Below are 23,468 nucleotides of genomic sequence, written 5' to 3' on the forward strand. Positions count from 1 at the left end.
TATGTCATACACTGACAGTATTATCACTGTGAAACATGGTGGAGAAGCAAGACTTGAGGCCCGTGATGCAATCTGGCAGATGAGATAAATGGGCTCTCAAATATAAGTGGCAATTACATGAGAGTTCTATTTGTACCAAGCAATCAGTGGCTGAAGATCTGGAAACTGAGAACACTTTTTCCCCTTCATTTCTGCAAATATCAGATTCAGTAGATACTGTTAAGTGGAGCTCATCGAATCTAGTCTGCGTTTCACAATCCCGTAAAACAAGTTACATTTTAATTGCTTTTCCATAAAACATGATTTCCCCTAAAACAACAGGAAAAAACTTACACTGCAAACTGCTGTCTGAGCCCCTGAATATGTATATAACAAAAAGCTCAGAACCACATATGTTATCGTATGTTATGGCGGGACGTTTGTGACAGAAATGAGGCGCTGATGATGTGAATTTTAAGCTGTAAATATGCATGCATGGATGTATGGATTACAGCTTGTGTAGCAACAGAGATAAGACAAGGAGATGGAGCCAATTTTCTGCCTGGAAAAGAAAGATATAAATGCAGACATTTTTATTTTTACTTGACAAAAATAGACCAATTTTTGACTACTACTTACATTATTTTGGTCTGTATACATTCAGTTTATTTGCCTATATATTCCAACTACTATAGCTTCTCTCCCAGCGTCCCTTTGCTCTGTAAGCAGATCCAATCAATGAATTGAAACATGCCAAAAACAAACCTTTTTCTCCAGCAAGTTTCTGCTGTTAATCAACCTGCTGACCTGTAATCTTCTGACTTGGAGACATCCCAAGGTTGGTTTTTTGTGTTACTTATTTAAAAAAAATAACTTCAACACATCATAATTTGTGTTTAAGAGATACTTCTGGAGTGATAAACACGAACTGTTCTCACCTTTACCTTGAAACGATCAACCGAATGAATAAACTACTGAGAATTCACTTGACTCATTCTGGTAAAAGACGCAGATTTACTCCCCACCGTATATTCTTGGGTAAAGGTTAAATTTAAAGGTTGAAATTTTTTTTGTAGTTAGAAGAAAACATTCACAATGAAAGCAAGTTTGTTTTCGGTACATCTTTGTTGCATCTTTGCATAATAATAAACACAGTACTAACCACGATGAAAGTTAATTTGATTGAGCCCCCTGTAAAAACTGAGAGATGGATGTGCTTAGAGTGATTCAAAGCTCCAAGAGGAGCAGCTACAAGTTCTTCCTGATGTATATTTACAGCCTTTAATCAATGTGATGTTATGCAGTCATATACAAAAGAAGCTTTCACAGGACTCGACGCGGTTCTTAGAAAAGTTTCTCTCTGATTCAGTTGCTTGTAGAACCACGTTTAGCACCAATAATCTGAAGTAATTGTGTTCTGTGTGATTTCATCAGTCTCTCACATCGTTGCAGAGGAATTTTCGCCCACTCTTCTTTATAAAGTTGCTTCAGTTCATTGAAGATTGTTGGTATTCGTTTATGCACAGCTCTCGCACGACAACATTTCAATCAGGCTCAGGTCTTTGATCATGGGTCATTGCAGGAACGTGATTTTCATCCATTCTGTTGTAGATTTACTGCCCGTGCATGTGATCGTTGTTGCTGTTGGACAGGCTCACATTTGACTCTTGAGGAGCTCATGGTTGACTCAATGACTGCGAGGTGCCCAGATCCTGTGTCTGCAAAACAAACCCTCCAAAGGACCTTGTTCCAGACGTCTTGTGATTTGTTCAGTGACTTTGCAAATCTAATCTAACGGTTTCTCCTGCCAACCCATGTGAACAAGTCATACTTCCGCAGTCTTTTTCTTTTCGTGCTGTTGTTTTAAGATTTATCTCTTGGGATTTCTGCAGTTTGTCTGAGCGTCACATGGGTGAATTTTCTGGGACATCCACTCTTGGAAAAGTAGCATTCACTTACACCTGAATGCTAGAGATCAGCAAACTCCCAAAACCTCTGCGTTTATACAGGTGCTCACACTTCAAGTCAAGTGATTAGCTGGCAGATTTTGGCTGCCTCTGACACTCTTAATTCCTATGGAAGCAGTAGATCTGCACTTAGCTTTTTCCCCACAGAGTCCTGGGAAAGCCTTCTTTTTTAAACAGGACTGTGGTTGTTAAATCTGCCCCATCACGTGACACAAGCTGTGTTGAAATCAATTTTCGTAAGTTCAAACAACTAACAAAATTCAGTAAATAGATGAATCAAATAATCCGATAAATCAAATAAACCGGAAATTAAATACGACTGAGGCTTGAGCAAACAAACCATCTTAATGAAGCTGAAAGAACCAACAAAACTACACTGTCAGTGCTTCGTTTAATTAAGCCAGAAGAATGGCACAACATCAAATTTTCACGCAGCTTTTTTGCTCATGTTTTTTATGTTAAGCTGATAAGTTGCATCTTTTAGTAAAACTAACGTCCAACAGATTCTAATGTGGATCCCCAGTAAATCAAAATTATGAGCTGGTAACCGAATCTCCTCCTAATATGAAAGTCATTAAAGGAGCAGTAATGAATTAATAAGTAAGACTTATGAGCTGGTAATTCGACTTTATTTGTTTTCATAAAGACTAACTTTTAATCTATTTAGGCATTATAAGAGTTCTGATGGAGAAGATGTGACTACTGGGAAAGACAATTATTTAAAGTGAAGGCAGCACACTGCAAATTATTGATCTCTGCAGTGCCTGTCTGTCATTCTGTCTGAAGTGCATGAATGATGGCTTGGGATTAAAAATACATGTTAAATGAGCAGATAGAAGCTGTAACATTCATCACACAGTGCACTGTACTGTAAGCAGCCGCATGCAGGCTCCTTTTATATAAGCTTATCAGATGCAGCAGGAGCCAGGGCTCCTCCAGGGCTCTTCCAGCCACGTGCTCAGTTCAAACCACTCTAAAACAATATAATGTGACAGCACCATTTAAGAGCGTGACAAAGGGGGAGCCACGTTGCCATGTATTGCTCCCTCTGCTGGTCAGGGTCGCAGCAGATTTAAGAAGACAAAAAAAAGCTCTTGAGTCAAATGTTGGTGCAGTAGTAGCTGCTTACCTTTGCACTCTGGTGCATTGAATGTAAATGACTTTCTGCTGTTGGCCCCGTGCTGCTGTGACACTCAGCCTATAAATAAACTCTACAGTCCCCCCGGCTATTTTCTCACACACACATACAGCACACACACATACACACACCGGGGAAACAAAACCCCTGCTCCTGTGACTAATGAAATCTGCTGACAAGATATCTTAGCAGGTCAGCAGCTAGAGGACCCTCGATCATGTAAAAAGAGATAAGAGGAGCTTAATTAGTGGCAGCGAATGGGATCCAAACATCCTGAGAGGGATGTCAGCTTTTATCAGCAAGATTCGAGATTTTTCTTTTTTTTTTGGTAAGTGCTGTGGCTGCTGCGAAAGTGAAACAGTATGGAGTTTGTCATAATGAGATGGAGCCAGACGGTGATCAGAGCCACATAAGGTCATAGCCGAGGGGGTGGTGAGAGGCCGACAGCTGAATCTCACATTCTTCACCGCAGTCAGACAGACTGCCACATCCCACCATCTGTACCTCCCTGTACTGTCAGCACACACATATACACACATATACTCACACATATACACACACACCTACAGCAAAAGGGAAAAAAAGACCAAGTGTCACCTTAAATCCTGCTTAATCCTAAAAGGGGAAAAAAGATACTGAGTAGAAAGAAAAGAAAAGACCCCCTTGTTGAGTGTTACAAGGATTAACACGCACATATATACACACACAATCTTGGGAAATCTATCTATCTATCTATCTATCTATCTATCTATTAGGGGTGCAACGATACTCGTATCGATATTGAACCGTTCGATACAGTGCTTTCAGTTCGGTACGCATATGTATCGAACAATACAACATTTTTAATTTATTTCATCAACTTTCCTTCTGACGATGCTGTCTGTGTTGAGAGCTCAGTGGATCTCCGTTCGACTACTCTGCCTAGGCTGCACTGTCGAGCGCAGATCCACTGAGCACAGCGCAAGCTAGCAAGACAGAAGCTAAGCTCATTGCAACATGCCAAATTGAACCTCCCCCACCCTCATTCAGATCTGGCCTTTGGAACTATTTTGGTCTTCATGTGAAGTATGACCCTTACGGAGCCCCGCAGGGGACATAGGAGAAAAAGAAAATTAAGACGGACTTTTGCGAGATCTCGCAAAACTAACTCGGGATCTTGCAAAAGTTTTGCGAGATCTCGCAAAACAAACTCGGGATCTCGCAAAAGTTGAATTCCAACAATGGCGGCAGCTACTTAGTTGTAATATTACTCTTTCTGGGTCACAAAATACACTTTTAAGATATTTTGAGGCATGAATGTAGTTGTGTAAACGTCAGATATCTGCTCGGTTTACAAGACATCACATATTTGCAAAAGTGCTCCGACGTTTTCGGAGATCTGACACCTACCATCTTGAAGCTAACGGGAGGTTGAGACCTACTACAGCCGGGAGGAACACCGCTCTCCCGGCACATCGTGCCTTGACCTCCCGGTTGGCCTCCGAAGAATGCGAGATCCCGAGTTTGTTTTGCGAGATCTCGCAAAAGTCCGTCTTAATTTTTTTCTTAATTTTTTTTTCTCCCATGTCCCTTGCGGGGCTCCATAGACCCTGAAGGTAAGCGCGTCATGGACAAAAGTAAAACAGTATGTTGGATGTGCCACGCAATGCTCAATTTGTGGGAACTAGTGCGTTAGCGCAGTTAGCTTGTTAACGTGTTGACGCCGTCCAGCCCCATGCACGGGGCGATCCGCGGTAGCTCGTTAACTGAGATTTGCCGTGTTGTGGCATTAACGTCATTTCAGATTAACGCTGACAGAACTAGTGGGAACAAAATTAATATGACTGCACATTTACGCCGACATCATCGTAGTGCAAAGACAAGTGGAAGCAGACAAAAACAACAAGCACGCATGCTACAAACTTTACCCGAGTCGTTTAGACAGCCGTTAGCACATGATTCTCCTTATGGGGACATGATATGTTTAATATGCTGCTGAGAATATAGCCCAGAAGAAGAGTATAGTATAGCTTTTATTTTGGAAAGAGCCATTTCTCTGTAATAAACTCTCTTTTCCAAAGATGAGGGATTTCTCGATCAGATAGATTTATTATTTTATCCCTTTGTTGTTTCAGCAACATTAAATTTAAAAACTGTACTTTTGAGTTAAAATATATATTTATAATTTTAATAAATGACAAATTAAAAAAGCATGAACATTTTTTGTATCGAAAAAATATCGAACCTTGACACCAAAGTATCGAACCGAAACAAACCGTGAATTTTGTGTATCGTTGCACCCCTACTATCTATCTATCTATCTATCTATCTATCTAACTGTATATGAGTGTTTTAGAACAACAAGTTCTTCAAAACTTAAGCTAATAAAATAATCTTACATTAATCTTACATTAACTTTGACTTTAAAAACTCATAATTAACACCTGGCACCATTGTAAAAGTTCCCATCAAGTTCTCCCCATACTTTTTGAGTTTTTGACGCTGTCTGCGTGACTCCTTTTTTGTTTTACAGTTTTTCTCGATTGGTTTGGCTCATTTCTTGAAACCGAGATGACATTCTCAAAATAACATGGACAAATCTCCAAACCACCTTGCAATTGTTCACAACAGAATGTCATTTCTCATTGGTTTTATCAAATTGCAAATGCTTTAGTACATGTCTCAAGTGACTCTGTGCTTCTTTTCAAATGATTATGTACAAGTAGCTACAGTTAGCACAATGAGCCCACATTTAGCACATTTTCCAAATAAATAGATCTTGGTGATCTAAACTGATTAGTTGATTTTTCAGTGAAATGGTCACTCACTCCAAAACATATCAGCATGGTTTCAGTGTATAAGTCATCATATACACAATTGTCTGTTCAACTGTCAAAATTAGTCAGAGATATAATACCATGAAAGTATGTCTTGGAACATTTGATAAAGTTACGACAGTACTTGACAATCAATCAGGTGAAAGTAGAACTAACGAAGGAGCAGTTTCCCACATCTCAGATGACCATGAAACAGATTTACGGGGTACCATTTGAGAGAAACTGACGGAGTGAAAGGGCTGCGGTACCAGTATGTGCATGTAAGTCAACTACTGGTTGTCTATCATTGTAACACTATTACAGTAAGACATGGTTACCACTGTTTTTTTGTTTTGCGTTATCCTTTTTACCTTCAGAATCCAGCTTTGTGTGACTAGAGCATTTTGCCTAGAAATTGTCTTCAGTTGTCCACTCCCTGTTTTTACAGTACTTTAGATCCTCCCTGCAGTATCTGTCTCTACTTGACTGATTAGATTTATTTCTATTCTATTGTAGAGAATAATGGCATTAGAAGGCAACGAAACCCCTCACATCCTAGTGTTCGTTGATGAAGCTGGCTTCAACCTGGCCAAAGGTCGAAGGCGTGGCCGTAACATCATTGGCCACCGAGCCACTGTGGATGTCCCAGGCCAGCGAGGAGCAAATATAACAATGTGTGCCGCCATATCAGAAAGAGGTGTGGCCACACACATTCCCAGTTTAGGGCCCTACAATACGCAAAAGCTCCTCAATTTTTTGGACCACCTTTATACTGATCTGATCCCAGAAAATGAGAGGTGAAGAAGGACCTCAGCTACCACATTATGTCTGTCACGGCTGCCGAGGCGAGCCGTGTGGAGTTGGAAGAAGGACCCAAGATGCAGGCAGTGGATGAGATACCGGTGGTTTTATTTACAGAGGTGCAGTGGCAAACAAACAGTGGGGCATAACAAATAACTAAAGACACCTAAACTGGGAGAACTAAAAATAACAGACCTGGGAGCATATGACAACGGGATGAGAAGCAGAGAGACGCAGACAAGGAACAGGACACCGTGGAACACAGGGTAACAGACTGACACGGCGTTACACAGACGAACCGGCAACAGGCAGGAGAACACACAGGGCTTAAATACACACACCAGTAATCAGGGGATGAGAGACAGGAGGGCAACACAGCTGGGAGGAATCTGAGCTGACGGGACAGGGGAAACGTAAACTGAGCACACTCACATATGACACAGACCTTCACAATAAAACAGGAAACTCAGACACATGGAACCAGACAAGACATTGAACTAAACAGACAGATTCACAAACAGATGGGGTGACACCATAGACAGACAGATACAGACGCGGACTCAGAGGCAGACTGAATATAACACATAGAACTTAAACAATCATCATCAAGAAAATGATAATGAACTAAAAGCGCTGGGTCACCGACCCAGGACCATGACAGTGTCATTGTGTGGGATAATGTGAACTTCCACCACGACCCACGCATCAGAACCTGGTTCACCACCCATCCCCGGATGCTGATGGAGTTTCTTCCACCTTACTCTCCTTTCCTAAATCCAATTGAGGGTTTTTTTTTTCAGCTTGGAGGTGGAGGGTGTATGAGCATCAGGCTCAAGACCAGAGGGCCCTGCTGCATGCAATGGATGCTGCATGTGAGGACATCACAGGGGATCAATGTAGGGGATGGTTGAGACCTTCACGCCGTTTCTTCCCTCGCTGCATCGCAAGGGAAAATATCCGTTATGATATGGATGAGAATTTATGGCCTGACAGTGAGCAGCGCGTCGATGGCCAGGGGGATGAGGATGGTGGCCAGGAAGGAGAGGGTGACAATGGCGACCACTGAAAATATTACTGTACTATAGTTCTGAAACCTTATTTACAGTATGGTAGGCTAGAGTTCTTTTTGTTTTTTTTTGTTTTTTGTTTGTGTTTATAACTGTTCACATTTACAGAATCCTGTATATGTTTTCTTTTCACAGTATGTTCTCTAATGTTAACATTTCTTTGTACGGATAAGTATGTTTACAGTTTCCTTGAGTATGAGTGGTTTACTGGAGGCTGATTTTACTGTAACATCTTTTAGTTTTATTCATAGTGGTATTCTGTTGCTAGACCTGTGCCTCAGTGACAGAACGTCTAAGCATTTTGACTTGCAGTGCTTAAACAATGCCAAAGGTATAATGCATTTTGGGGGCATTGAGAAGGATATTTAGTTTTGACACATGGTTAAACTCTTTTGGGAGAGGTGTGAGCTTTTGCAGGGGATCCATGGTGTTGTGCTAAACCATCCAGGTTATTTTGACAAAACCACTAAATGAATGCACATGTGCCAAGGCAATTGAGAAGGATCTGTGCTATTTTGACTGTACTGACCTTTTATATGGGAAAGGAATCTGCTTTTGAAGCATGGACGAAGAGTTTGGGGAAGGATATTTGATTTTGCTAGTGAGCTATACTGTTGGGCAGAACTGTAAGACTGTTTGGCCAAATGACCTTATGGTTTTGAGATTGTCATCTCGGTTTCAAGAAATGACCCAAACCAATCGAGAAAAACTGTAATATCAGTGGTCACACATAATTCATTCAAATTTTCTTTTTCACATTTTCCCCAAAATTTTGTTGTAATTACAACACATTCAAACAGAAACCCGGCCAGTGTCGAACCTTATTGTTGAATGAGCTCCACGACCTTCTGAACACAATAGGTGCAACACTCTCTCCCACAGCATCTGCTTCTTTAATTGAAATGTTTCAAAGCTGAGCTGATCAGCAGGCATGTACAAATAACTACAGCCTTGGCTGAATGTCTAATGACTATCACTGATTATTCACTAATGCGCTGAAAAACAAACTGATTCATAAGAACTCCGATTTAATGAAAGATGCACAAACAAGTAAAACAGGGGAGTTTCGGAAGTACTCCTGTATTATCTTTGCATGTTCACAAAGGAGAAAGGAAAACATCAAAGACACAACTCTAACTACATCTAAGCAGAATGTTGTTAATCGGGTCAGCATTATTTACTGATGACTTCTCTGAGGTTTTCCACGGAAAATAAGATCTTTATTTCCACCTGATACCTCCAGGACTCTGGCCACTCTCTTGTTGAGATGCCTCTGTGTTATACCTACTTCGCCATTGTGGCCCTTAATAAGGTCCACACTTCCACAGAAGCAGAGATCGAATCTATTGTGGGGCCCCTCTTTGTCTCCTGCCATGCAACAGACATCTGGACCCCCTCTTCTGTTGCACAATTTCCAGTCCTATTGAAAGGGACAAAGGAAAGCAGGCATCAAGCATCCAAAAGTCACTCTCAATCATGCTGGACTTTCACAACCTGACATGAGCACAATGAGGTGGAGGGAGATGAAGCAACAGCACCGAGGAATGGGTCTGGGCCCCGCCCCAAGGGAGCTGTTTGTGTCCAGAGCTCCCTGAGAGAAAGACCCCGGCCAAACTCTAGAGGCTACAGCAGGGCCAGATTGTGGAAGAGTGGGTGTGAAACAGCAGCTGCTGAACAAATCTCGACATGAGGGAGTGGATGACAAACAGCAAGACTGAGATGATGTGAAGTGGAGAGGACGCAGGACATGTTAGCACACACGGTTGACGCTCTCTGTCATCATTATCAGCCTCAGCAGCAGCGACAGTGATGATGAAAGTGAGAGAGTGATTATGGCTGTGCTGAGGTGTTGGAATGATTACGGATAAACAATGGCAGTTGTCGCGAATTCAGATTGTTACTTCTATGTCGGAAGCACCTCTCATTAGGGGCTTTATAGCAAAAGGGGAAAATGCACAAGCAAGCATGAGGAACAAGTTTCATCTTTGTGAGCCTCCAGAAACTGAGACTCATGTATGTGAAGTGTCAAGAAAAAGGAACTAATAAAGTGAATACAACAACTAGTGGCTAAAAATGACTCAAATATCAATTTAATAGGTGATAATAGAAATGAAAAAACTCAATTTAAGTTTTAATCATTAAAAACTTTACCTCACTGACACTGTTTTGGTGTCACTTTAAAGGAAAACGGAGCCTTTTACTTGAATAAATTTAGCTTGTATTGAGGTTGAGGAAACTTAAAATAGCATTGTGCAGAGCATGGAGTCACAAATCAGTGTTCCTGAGCAAGACTCTGAATCCCAAAATGCTTTTATGTCCATGTCTGCCCAGACTCTTATAACATCTGTAGTGATGACTGATAAATAATTAAGTTAATGTTAGGTGGCATGGTGCAGTGGTGTGGTTAGAGCACGGTCTGGGCTTGAATCCACCTGGTGCTGAGCCTCTTCTGTGTGGATTTTTCATGTTCTGCTGGTACCTTGTTCTCCCACGCTTCCTCCCACAGTCCAAAAATATCCATGTTAGGTTACAGGCTGATTCTAAATCGTCTGTAGGTGTAAATGGTTGTCTGTCTCTCTGTGTTTGCCCTGTAATAGACTACCATCTGGTCCAGGTTGTATCCCTGGATGGAAGTTGATGGAAAACAAAAGTGCCAAAATTAGAAACATCCTGAATCAGATTTATGAAAAACTATTCTACTGTATTTAGGGCTATTGTCCTAAAAGCTCCCTGAAAAGCCTTAAGTTGATTCAACACACTGAAGTACACAGAGTACTAATGGAAGCTAGAAAGAGAGATCATATTTCTCTCTTATTATTGTCTCGTCATTGGCTCCCAGTTAAGCCCAGATTTAACTTGAAAATCCTTTTCCCCGCATACAAAATCTTAGATGATCAGACAGTATCATATCTTAAAGACCTCAGAGTATCATATGGTCCCAACAGAGCGCTTCCTTCTCAGAGAGCAGGCTTCTTGCGGTTCCTAGTTTCTAAAAGTAGAACAAACTACCAGGCTCCTCTCTCCAGCTCCCAGTTTGGGTTCAGGAGACAGACACCCTGTCTACTACTAAAATGATGTCTGGATGGCCGGATCAGGTGGCCATGAAACATCCCTTGGTTATTCTGCTGTAGTCTCTGCTTCTGCTGAGGACCCATGACGCTCTGAGTATTTTCCTCCACTTTCCTCTTATTATTTTCACAACTTCATGTCAGTAACTGCTGTAGTCTGTCCTTTTTCTATTTATCATCTCTCTGTCATCAGCGAAATCTTTTCTCTTAATCTCAGACTGCTCCTGCACCCACTGTACCGTTTGGGCTTGATTTTCTTGGAGATTTCTTCCTGTGAAAAAGGACTTCTTCCTTCCCACTGTCCTCAAGTGCTAGCTCAGTAGAGATGGTCTGATTGGCGGTGTTTCTTCTGTAACATTGGTCTATATATGTCTTTATCTTTCAATATAAAGTGCTGCTCGATGACTGTGGCTGTGAACTAAAACTAAATAAATAAAACTGAATTTAACTTGTCCTGCTGTTACCAAGTTACCGCACGGATTAAATGACCAGAAAAGCGTCAACACTTCAGCACTTTATCCTGGGATGTTGATCTAAAAATGTCTGTAGTTTTTCATAGATTATTGAGCTGCAGCCAAAATTAATTTTTATTACTAAAGGAACTTTTGACCTGAATCACCAAAATTAAAGGAAGTTATATCTTCCAGGTCCAAGTATTTGTTTGTTACAAATTTGAGGACATTTTTATTCAGGCGTTAAAGAGATGGATGGACTCACAAGTCAAAAATGCAATGCAGTTCTGGCCAAGCTATGCTGATGCCAAGGCATTAAAAATCCCCATATTTGCCATGTAACTTATTCTACTGAGAGTTTAGATCTTGGAATCTGAACATTAAGTCTAGGATTTACCCTCTAACCCACTCGTTCTGGTTCTCAACCTTTTTGTGTGACCCTGAAATTGTAATGCTGCCCTACATTACAACCCAAGAGCATTTCTATTGGCTTACATTAATATTAGACATAAAACCACCTTTAAGATCTTCACATTATTAGCCATAATTAGTTTTCAGTATTTTTGTCATTAGCCAATATAGACATTAAAAGCACACCCTTTACCTGAAACACAAGTATCATTTCTAATAAAAGTGACTTCCACACTGACGCTTATACTACCACAGTTCATAATAAGACCAGCAGCTGTGCCCCTTCTGCAAGTTTTATTTCACGCTCCCGTCCTGTGAGTACACTTTGAGAGCGCAGATGTCGTGTCTGTCTCTTTAAAACACAGACTCCTGGAGGTTGGCGAGGATTGTTGCGGATCTGGGAGTGCGCAGCTCGGCTCGGCATGTTCAGCGCTTCATATTCGCTCAAACTGACGCTGCAACCCGCAAGTGCCCGACTCTGAGCAGAGGAAGAGGAGAGGAATTGTTTTATTTATGACCGGGCTAAATATAGTTAAGCCCCCCCACCCCCTCTTTTTTATTTTATTTTTTTTGTTTTTTTTGTTTTGTTTTCGGCAGCAGCAGAGGGAGCATCTTAGGAAGAAGTCGCTGTGCGTGTGAGCGACCATGCGGACACTAAGAAGTGATGCTGCTGAGTTTTGTTATTAGGTTTCTCCTCCCGGGCGGTGCTGATGCTGATGCTGATCCTGCTGCTGTCATGGGTTCCTGGGAGTGACATCAAAGTTTTTTTTCGGGCTGATCTCAAACGTTTGAATATTCCAGCTGAGACTTCGTTTTCAAAGCCATCAGCTCGGCCAGTTTTCTTTAGTAAAATCCGTTTTTTCTTTTCTTTTCTTTTCTTTTCTTTTCTTTTTTCCATGACTGGAGTTTTGGTTTAACTGATCATTTTGACGCTGAGTCCCTCAAGAGAGCTGCAGACTCCGGCGGATTTGGCACCGGGAGAGTGAGGAGATGAACGTTGCCAATTTACTACTAGTGACTGTCTCCTTCGTCAGCGTTTCTTCAGGTAAAACGATGTTAATTCTACAAAAGTCTGTAGGCTCTTTCTCACACGCACACGTGCACGCGCACTAACAGCTCATATGGCGTGACTGCCTCCTAGTTGTGCTTGGCTTTTCTTATCGTGTTTTCTGTCCCTCCAGATGGGTGTAGATGTTGTGTTTAGCTTCATTTCAAACACCCCTACAGCTGTGGGAACTGAACACATCCTCCCCAACAACAGATGGATTTTAAACTGGAAATCTCACATGTGCATTCATTTTTATTTCATTATTTTAATACCACCGATGAATGCCAGCAAGACTCTCATGTTCTCAGTGTCCCCTTGGTCCCTGAAGTGGCCACACAGCGAAACCATTAGACCACAGCAGAGGTCAAAAGAAGCTCCACTCAAGCAAAAGCGAAACCATTAAACTCTCACTTTTAATCCAGCTATGAGCGCAGAAATTGTGAGGGGTAGTGCAATAGGCTGACAAGCCACCACCCTCCAGGCGTGCTTATAGAGGCGCACACACATTACCAAAGATGCTTTTAAAAGATCATTTTTGATTACCTTTGACAAAAGGATTATATTTTAATCGTTGCTCTAGTAACAGCTTAAATTTCCAAGCCTTAATCCAAAGCATAAATAAAAGCAGGGCTCAGAAAAAAAAAAACAATTCATGAGAGTGCAGATGTTTTGTTTTGTTTTTTCATTCTCAATGGGGCTAAAAAAATTTAATGTTAAGGAAATTAAATTTCGACTCAGTGGACATGAAAGGAAATAAATCTCTCTTGATTAAATGATGTATTTACATTTTAGACCAAAGCCTCATTAATACTGGATTTGCACAGCCAGTGGAAACACTGATATTTTAGAGTTCAAAGAAAGATTAAAAAAAATACACAGACAGTTCTGGAATTATTTAAACTAGACCTCCAAAGGGATCCAGTGGTGCTGCTGTAGAACTTTTTGTTGTATAGTTTACTTGGATGGCTTCACTGACAGTTTGTGACACTGATGTTATTCAGGATTATATTCGATTTAATAACTGGACTCAAAGATGGTTAATCCTGAAAACAGTCCTCAGAAAACTTTTAGAGTTAATGATGGAAACATTTAAAACCCTTGTGTACAGTTGCAACAATGTCTACACATATCCCCAAAATTACGTGCAGAGAAAATGCTTCACAGGAAACTTTTTGTTGCTTTTTTGACAAAAATGATTATTAAGCCTTTAAAGTAACACATTCAATTTGGTTTACAACATCTGTTTGAATCATTATGACGTCACAGGCCTAGAGACTGGTTGGCAACCTCCAGTTACAAAGAAGAAGAAGAAAAAATACGTGTTCTTATTTAGTGATTGGTTGCTGAAGGTTACTGACTGTAGCAAAAGGGCGTGCTGCATCAAAATCCTCCAAACAATTGCTTTGGTTACTAGCAAACTGCCACATTCATTAGTTAGCATGGAAGAAGCTAACTTATTTGCAAAGACTTGCTTTGAAGGCAAATGTTTTCCGTCTCTTGGTTGGTGACTGTTTGCAAACAAGTCGTCATCTTCCCTGCAAGCACAAAATTCCTCTTTGCAACCAATTTCACCTCGCCATTTATAGCAACCACTCACCTGTCTATACATTTTTAACTAATCACCTGTTGTTTTGTTTAGTTCTGACCAACTCTGGGGGGTAAAGGATTTGTCTTCTGCTGCTAAACTGTGCTTGCACGCTTGTTTATGCTGGCAAGTTATAGCACCCAGGGGTTTTACTCGCATTGCTGGTAAATGTTAAAGTTTTGGGCCATAAAACCAAGCGCAGCTCTATTTTACAATGTCTTCAGTCATAAACAAAAAAAATTGCTTCAAACCCTGAGCTCTTTAACCCCAGTAACTTTGCTTGCAACCCACATTGCTTCATTATTGTAAACTGGAACCACCTCTGAACATTAAAGGTACTTCTCAACACCCACACCATCTGCCCACATCTATTGATCTGGAGTGGGTATTTCCTCTTGTCCCGCCTCTACGATACAGCGTGTTCCCATATGTATTTTCATAAAAGCATTCGTGAAAAGGATTCGAACAGGCTTCATGACTCCTGCTTGAACCGCGCTCAGACAAAAACACCACCGGTACACACAGCCTAGCAGTTTTTCACAAAGCCTCCGTGTGATTGCGAACAACAATGGCCTGCCTCACAATGTGCATGTAATTCAGCCCAGCAGCTCGCCTCTCACGCAGACATGCAAACCGAACCTCAATTAATAGACTTCAATACATCTCATTGAAATTTCTGTTATCTCGAGCTGTATTCAGACTCAGCTGTTGTGGTGCTTGCTGCAGAACTAATCGATGCTAAACAATCCTTAGCTGGTGATTTGTGTCCGCTCCGATCCCTGCGGTCATTACTTAGCGACAAATGTGGCTCAGGGCTGACTAAAGCTTCCTATAGTACTTCTTGATAAAAAGAACACAGATGATGAAACCACTGCAGAGGGGAGGTAGTCGTCTAATGTGCCACAGCCTCGAGTCATGTTGCCGGATGCTGATGATGTCCCACTTCTGGTACAGTGGCTGATGACATCATTTAGAGTTTAGATGATGGAAGAGGAGGACGGTTGCTAAACAAAGGCTTCAGTTCTCAGTCTGATGCCAGAAGAAAATCAAACCCGACTCATCGGCTTTGAAATGTAGTCTGCTGTGACATGTTATCACCCTCCCGCAGAGATTACTTGGCAATGTCACAAGAACTCCTTGAATGTTTTGGCCCTTTTAAGTATGTAAATGAATTGAAATGAGAAAAAAAAGAAAAGAAAAAGTGAATTTCAGCAGACAGCCACGAGCCCCAACTACAAGCTGCCAGCCTTCTGCTGCTGTCTCACTTTAACTTTCGTGTAAAGTTCGCCTCTGAGCTTTCTGCAGGTTGTGTTTCTGTTTTTGTTTTTCCCACCAGATATAAAGCTGTGAGCTGAGACAGGTCCAGGTGTTTTCGTGTGTGTGTGTTTAACTCCGAGCCTGGGTGTTGATAAAAGGCTCTGAGATATGAAGCAAAACAGGACGTCCCCTCGGTGTCTCTGTTGTTTTCACACATTAGCATGACTGCAGTACACTTCTGCCCCTGGGGAGGATGCGGGGTTAATATTTGTAAATACTAATTAATGAAAGCAGCCCCCAGCCTTATGAAACACCACAGCTAGGAGCCAAGAAACGCCAGATATAGCCCGAATAACCAGCTTGTAAAATGCAATCGTGATCTCCCTCTCAGCTCCTACCCGGCTTACTTTGCGTGTTAGATGAGGCAGAGATGTAGGAGACGCCTTGAGCAAACATGTGGGCGTGTGTCAGAGAGAGAGAATTAGGACCAATGCAATAACTTGTCTATCAGATCTGCCTGTGGCATTAATGAGCTTTCATTAAACTGTGGTTGCACGCTTTCTCTGGATTTCTTTCTCGGTTTTTTGTTTTTTCCTTTTCTTTGTGTATAAAAGACATCAGTTGCAGTTATTACAATTATTCCATCTAATCATCATGGATGATTCATCACGGATCATCAGTTCATAACGAGTTAAATCTGTATCAGCTCTAAATCTGCTTAGATTTTTTTTTAATACCACTGAAAAGAAAACAAAAAATCCTGCATGAATTTATGTTGTGTGTTGCAGATACTGGACATGATAACACTCACAAACCACTTTTTTAGGTACGCCTGTTTAACTGCTCAGTAATATAAATATCCAATCAGCCAATCACATGGCAGAAACTGTGCATTTAGGCACAGCTTAAGATGTCCTGCAGTATAGTTCTGTTTATATGGCATCAAGTAACAACAACAGTCACCTCAAGGCACTTTATATTGTAAGGTAAAGAGAAAATCCCAACTATCAAATGATCAGAATGGGGAAGAAATGTGATTTAAGTGACTTTGAAGGTGGCATGTTTCTAGGTGCCAGACATGCTGGCCTGAGTATTTCAGAAACAACCGTCCCGAGGGTTTACAGAGGATGGTCAGAAAAAGAGAAAATATCCAGCGAGCGGCAGTTCTCTGGGTGAAAATGCCTTATTGATGTTAGAGGTCAGAAACGAATGGCCAGACTGCTTTGAGCTGCTGGGAAGACAACAGCAAGTCAAATAACCACTCGTTACAACCAAGGCAGACGAGGAGCGTCTCCGAACGCACAACATGACAACCCTTGAAGCATGTGGGCTATATTGCTAACCCCAAGAACTTCCAACAGCTCAAGTAAAACCAGGTTACTTGAATGTATGGTGCTATTGTGGTTATTGCTAAAATTAGCCTGTTTTATCATATTTACTTAAGGTAGAACTTAATTAATATTCTGAGAAATGACACTTTGACACCCCGAAGGGTTCAGGTTTCAGGTCAGTGCGTACATGTGTCGTAAATGTTTCGCAGCTGCACTGGGCTGTCTTTTTCAGGAAAACAAAGCTTTAAGCTCCACTGTCAGCAGTGTTACTTTGTAATACGTCAGTAATGGCATTACATTTCTGTTTAATGCACTAATGTCAGGCAACACTGCTCCTAAATTAAGTAATCATATTACAGTTACTCCATCCATTTTTTTGCCTGGTTACCAGAAAAGCAGTTTCAGCAGAGATGCTCAGACCCCCGCACCAGAGGGACATAATCTCTCCAGCATGATAAAAACCTAATGTGCCTTTATGTGTACACACACATGCACATAACCTTTAATTTTCTGTGCATAGGTACAAACATTACAAACTGTACTCTGACTTTTTCCACATATACAAGTTGTTTTTATAGGCCAGAAGCCTGGGGTGGGGGAAGTCATAAGGTCAACAAAAGTCCAGTCTGCAATGTCTCAAGATTTTCTCCATCACTAAAGAAAATCTTCTCATCCAAGCAATAACACGACGCACAGTGAGATAAATGTGCGCACCTCTGACATTGCGAGACAAAATCTTTGTTGCCGTCATCCGCAAGCAAACACAGAGAACTTCATCTTACGGAGCTTTTTCAAAAGCTGCTGTTCATGTGTGGGCAAAAAAGCCAGGCTGTAATCCACCATCCACTTCTGCAAAAACTGCATCAAAGCTTCCCAAACACCAAGCTACTGACAGAAAACCCCCGATGCAAAGTGATGCTCCACATTTGAGCGTGCCAGTGCCATAACCCGAAGCTTGGTTTTTGAAAGGGTAACAAAAGCTACGATGAACCGGCTTACAGCACCACACCTGGTTTAACATGAGTGGTGGTGGTTTGTGGGCTTGTTTTTGCTGACTTTGCTGTTGGTTTGTGGTGACTTTAAAGAAGGATCAATTTTGAATGGATTTATGCTGATCCGTGGCCATATATAACATCAAAGTGTCTGAGACTTCCGTGGCAGTGCAAGATAATGTCACAAGTAGTGAAACAAATTACTCTCTACAGGCAGTAAATAACTTTTATGCAAAACCGCAATGTTCTTTTTAAAAAAAAAAAAAATAACAAAACTGAGACTGAATATTGGACCCTAAGTGTAAATAGGCACACTTTTCAATATTTTTAAGAGCTGATTATAAATAAATGACCATAAGGATACTGATACGGCCGATATTTATTGAAGCGTTTCATTTAAGAGCGAAAATATCTTTTTTCATGTTGAAGTGTAAACATGTATCAGATGGAATTTACTGCATTTCTCTCTGTAAAGCACCTCTTGCTCTGATACATTTGTGTGTTTACCGTTTAGCCTTGAGAGTATTACAGAGTGTGATAACCTTGCAGGGGGGCGGCACACTCTCGTTTAAATAAAGCTCCCGTCATATTGGACGTCAGCTCAAGGTTGACTGCCATTCACGCTTATGGCTCAACTTACCTCCGCATTGCCCCTCATGCTTGCAGAAGTTAACATGTTTAAAAGCTTCTCATTGATTCGTCCGCTCTGACGCCGCAGCGCAGCGATGAAACGCGTTTAGTGGCTACAGGGGGCCTAACAAGGTTTTGTTTTCTGCTTTAACTTACAATTGAGGGTTGCTGGATCAACATGCACGTTAAATTGGATATTTCACCAGTGTGGAGCTGATATCTGCCGGTGTCCTGTTGATTTTAGCTGTACTTTCTGCTGAGAGCTTTAACCCTCGGTTCTTTAAAATAGCTGCTCTCATAAATGGGAGTCTGTGCACTAAATGCTGCAACAGACTCATGTCAAAGCTTTGCATTTTCTGTGCTTATTTTAAAAGTCTGCCATACAGCGTGCTTAGCCAGTGCACTTTCTAACTTGTTCATCTCTTGTAAATTAAGTCATTTCACACCAGGATGCGCCAAATTAAAAATTTTCACACAAATCAAGTCACACTCTAAATTCCCCTATGCACTCGGAGATCTCCGAGGACCTGCTGGCTCCAATGTGCCGTGTTTATGATCCGACTAAAAACATACCTTCTCTGAGGTCCCCATTATCAGCGGTGACATTTATTTTTCCACGACACAAACAGGTTGACAGAGTTTCTTTTTTTTGCCGAAAGGTGCTTTCAACCGCCGCACCGCAATCTTCTTGTCACGAGGCAAACGTTCTCACAAAGAAAATGTGCTGCTGTCATGCTCATAGCGGCGTAGACTTTTCACTGATTGCACACTTGTCGCGGGAGCAGGTTGCTGCTTGTCACTTTGGCCACCTGAAGCTGTTTTGCTGTTATTTTTCTGCTTTGACGAGACTATTTTGTCTGTAACACATCAGCATGGTGCCACGCTGATTCTGTTATCTGTAGTAAGTGCCCGTTGACTCTTATTAATAATACCAAAGCTGGCTTTGGTTGGAAAACGTTGCCTCTAATGCACTTTAAGACACAGCTGGGCTGAGTTTCCCAAAATGAAAGCACTGAATTTGATTTCAGGATTTTGAAAAGTATCCTATTCAAATATGAGAAAACGAAGACAAAGATTTGTCACAGTGACATTTGGCTATTCAAATCAACTGAATGGGGCGAGGGCACAGTGAGTACAAGGACAGCTCAACATTGCAGAATAGAGAGCTTTAACTACGGTATTATACACTCACAATAAAGGGATTAAAATGACCCCTGTTAACAGTTGATAGCATTATTAATGGCAGACGGATGGCTTTATGCAGTAGGCGAAATGATGAGGTAATCGCTGAGATTAGCTGGTATTACTGTAAATATACATAATGTCATTTGTCTGTATTAATCTGACTTCTTATCTGTTCTTCTTGGAGACATAATTGTAGATATTCACAGAAATAAACGGCTCCAAGAGTTTTTGTTATTAGCAAAGCTTTATTTAGTTTAGATAATATTAGATGAGACTTCATCACCCTGAAGGAGCTTTGTCTTGAACACAAAATTAGAAATACATAGGGCACTCATTCAACATCAAAATGTCCTCTGCAAGAGAGGTCCCGTGTGCATCTGTTCCCATGCCACGATCCATCAAAATGACAAATATTATACACATAAGCGTGTCCCACAGAGGAAAAAACGTGTTCCACTCAAACTGCATTAAAGAAAGCATTAAAGCTGCACCGATATATTATTGATGTGAAGAGTGGATGTGCAAAAGGGTCACTCTTAGTGAGAAACCCACTGAGAATCACCAGCCAACAGCACACTTCCTCTCAACATGTTCAGCTCATTGTTTAGCTCTCCTGTCCACAGTGTTGTACAGTTCATATCAGCCAACAGTTTTTACCAAAAATGCTCTTTTTCATAAACCTGCCAAGTACCGTACTGAGTGATTGATGCTGCTAGCAACTAGCTGCAGAACAAAACGGGGCATCTTGTAGCTGATGAGCCAGTGCGCGATTTCACTCCAGAGGTGGTGAACAAAAACGGAGCATAAAGGATGTTTTGACTTGTGTCTGTCAAGTGAGCTTTGTTCTATAACTTCAGGATTTATTAAGAGTTACTTGTCACATGTTAAAGTTGCATATACCAACATTAGATGTCATTTTCCTTGCTCTCTCTAATTTTCCAATACAGTTTGAGTTTGCTTTGAAAGTGCACAGAGTTCATCCGTCCATGTTTGATTAAATTGAAGGTCTGTCTTTTATTAAAGATTTGCCTTCAACAATAATTGAACAGTAAACAGTAGAATTTAATAGTTCGTGTTAGCAGAGACGGGTCTTCCAGCGGAATCTGCATGAATATTGAAGATACTTATATTGTCTAGACGGAGGAATAATCACACGTGGGGCATCGGCTTTTCACCGGAACAACACTTAGTTTTTATTATTGAACTCTCGCGTGCACTCTGCAGCATAACAGGAAGCATCCTTTCAAAATAAAATCACAACAGATGACAACGAGGGCATACCTATTAACTAGCTCAACACCCCCACTTGCACTCACGTTGTCAGCTTTACATGCATTCCAAAAGAAACAGTTTTTCTTTACTATTTGTTTACACTCCAAACATATATTTCTCAAACTTCAATAACTTCCCCTTTGTTGCTGGCTTTGTCATAACATCGGCCACCATCAGACCTGTCGGACAATACTCCAATATCAAATTTCCAGCATTAACTGTTGATCTCACAAAATGATATTTGATATCGATATGCTTACACCTCTGTCTGTTAACAGGATTCTTTGCCAATGCAATAGTCCCTTGATTGTCCTCAAAAATCTTTGGCGGTCTCTTTTGATGCTCATACATGCTTTGCAACAGTTGTGTCAAGTACAAACATTCTTGTGTTGTTGCTGCCAAAGCTATGTACTCTGCTTCACAAGTTGACAAGGCAACAGTTGGCTGCTTCTTTGTTCGCCATGACACCAAAGTACCTCCTTCATTCAGGCTTACGCAGTAACCTGTAGTACTCCTCCTGTCAGTCACATCCGCAGCCCAGTCTGAGTCACTGTGACCTTGTACTCTCAAATCTTTGTCACTTTTCCTGTAGCACAATGTCTTGTCTTTTGATTGTTTCAGGTACCTTAGAACATGTTTCACAGTAGTCCAATGTTCCACAGCTGGTTCTTTGAAGTGCTGTGACAGCTTACTTACAACAAAACTCAAATCTGGTCGTGTGCAAGAGGTCAAGTAAATAAGGCTACCTACTGCCTCTCTGTACATTCTGACATTGTTCATTTTCTCAGCATCATCATTGTAGTTCAACCTTTGTTCACAAGGAGTTGATCTTGGTTTACAGTCTTGCATTTGAAATCTTTCCAGTATGTTTTCTACATATCTCTCTTGTAACATTTTTACACAATCTTGGGTTTGCTCAAAATCAATACCAAGAAAATGTTTGAGTTTCCCCATATCTTTCATTTTGAATCTTGCAGTTAGCATTTCCTTCACAGTTTTCAAAACCCTTTCATCACTGGCTGCAATAATAATATCATCAACCCATATGATCATGATCACTTTTTCTTTTCCTGTTTTCCTTGTGTAAACACAATGATCTACAGGACTCTGCATGAAACCGTTCTCTATCAAATAGTCATGTAATGTCCTGTTCCAGTTTCGGCCTGACTGTTTAAGCCCATAAAGTGACTTTTCCAGCTTGTAGACTAGTTTCTCATCTGTTTTTCCTTTTACATCATAGCCTTCTGGCTGCTCAACATACACTTCAAAATCTATTGGTGCATGCAAGTATGCGGTTTTTACATCCATCTGATGCAAAATCAGGTTTTCTTGTATTGCACACTGCATCAATACTCTTATGCTTGTCAGGTTAGCAGTCGGAGAAAAAGTTTCATCATAGTCTATCCCAAAACACTGGTTGTAACCTTTAGCTACGTACCGTGCTTTATATTTTTCTGATCCATCACCACTGTTTTTCTTCACATATACCCATCTACCCCCCACTGCTTTCTTTCCCTCAGGTAAGATTGTTAGGGTAAAGGTGTTGTTCTCTTTTAAGGATTGCATTTCTTCATCCATAGCTGCTTTCCACTCTCTAGAGTTGGGTGACCTTGCAGCTTCACTGAATGTCACGGGTGAGTTACTTATCAGTCTGTAACAGTAGTCTATGTTAGTCAGCACTTGATCATCAATGTCTTCTCCTGACTCATATTCATTTAGATAATCTGGTTTCTTTCTTGTTCTAGAAGGATACCTTCTGGAGTTTTCAGTCTCATCACTAAGTGGCATCTGACTGTTCACTTCTGGTTGGTTGTCAGTATCTGGTTCCTGTGAACTGGTACTGGGGCTTTCCCTGTTCACGTTTGGTCTCTCCCTCACCTGTATGTCTTCATCCTCAGATGTCGTATCAGTTTGTGTTTGCTTTTCCTCATTGTGTTTGGTTACAAACTTAACCAGCCTAAACTTTTGCACTTTGGCGCTGTCTGGGAAATAAACCTTGTATGCTGGACTGTTTTTGTCGTAGCCTACAAAAATCCCTTTTGTACACTTAGAATCCAGCTTACCCTTGTTTTGCTTGTAAGCATAACACTCACACCCAAACTTTCGCATTCTGGATAGATTGGGCTTCCGCCCAGTCAGCAAAAAGTAAGGTGTCTGCCCTGTCCGGTTGTTAAAGCATTTGTTTCTCACGATAGCCGCTGTTTGAACTGCATACGTCCATAATTCCTTTGGTATGGCACTCTCAATAAGCATGCACCTCCCCATATCAAAAAGTGTTCTCCAGCCACGTTCTGCTGTACCATTCTGGTGAGGGGAATATGGGGCTGAAGTTTCATGTCTTATTCCATGTTTGTTTAACAATACCTGGTAACTCTTTGCCATGAACTCTGTGCCGTTGTCTGACCTGATACACTTTACCTTCCCGAGTGGGGCTGTATCGGCCAAAAAGATTTCAGTTGCTTGCATTGTTTCACTTTTGTTTTTGAGAAA

At 41.1% G+C, this 23,468-nt stretch overlaps 1 protein-coding gene across 4 annotated transcripts in view; it reads left to right on the forward strand.

The window, feature by feature from the left end:
* The first annotated feature begins 12,037 nt into the window (after window positions 1-12,037).
* The window catches only part of LOC309688327 (roundabout homolog 2), a 77,810-nt gene continuing 66,379 nt past the window's right edge, over window positions 12,038-23,468 (forward strand). For 3 of the 4 annotated variants that reach the window (XM_082503969.1, XM_082503968.1, XM_082503970.1), the window contains exon 1: window positions 12,039-12,723. In XM_082503969.1, the coding sequence (XP_082360095.1) occupies window positions 12,669-12,723 (55 nt within the window). In that variant the 5' untranslated portion in view covers window positions 12,039-12,668. Of the gene's footprint in view, window positions 12,724-23,468 lie in introns of all 4 variants that reach the window. The other variant, XM_082503967.1, reaches the window with a different exon arrangement.

The sequence above is a fragment of the Aulonocara stuartgranti genome (assembly GCF_965226115.1).
Source record: "Aulonocara stuartgranti genome assembly, chromosome: 14".
NCBI classification, from domain to species: domain Eukaryota; kingdom Metazoa; phylum Chordata; class Actinopteri; order Cichliformes; family Cichlidae; genus Aulonocara; species Aulonocara stuartgranti.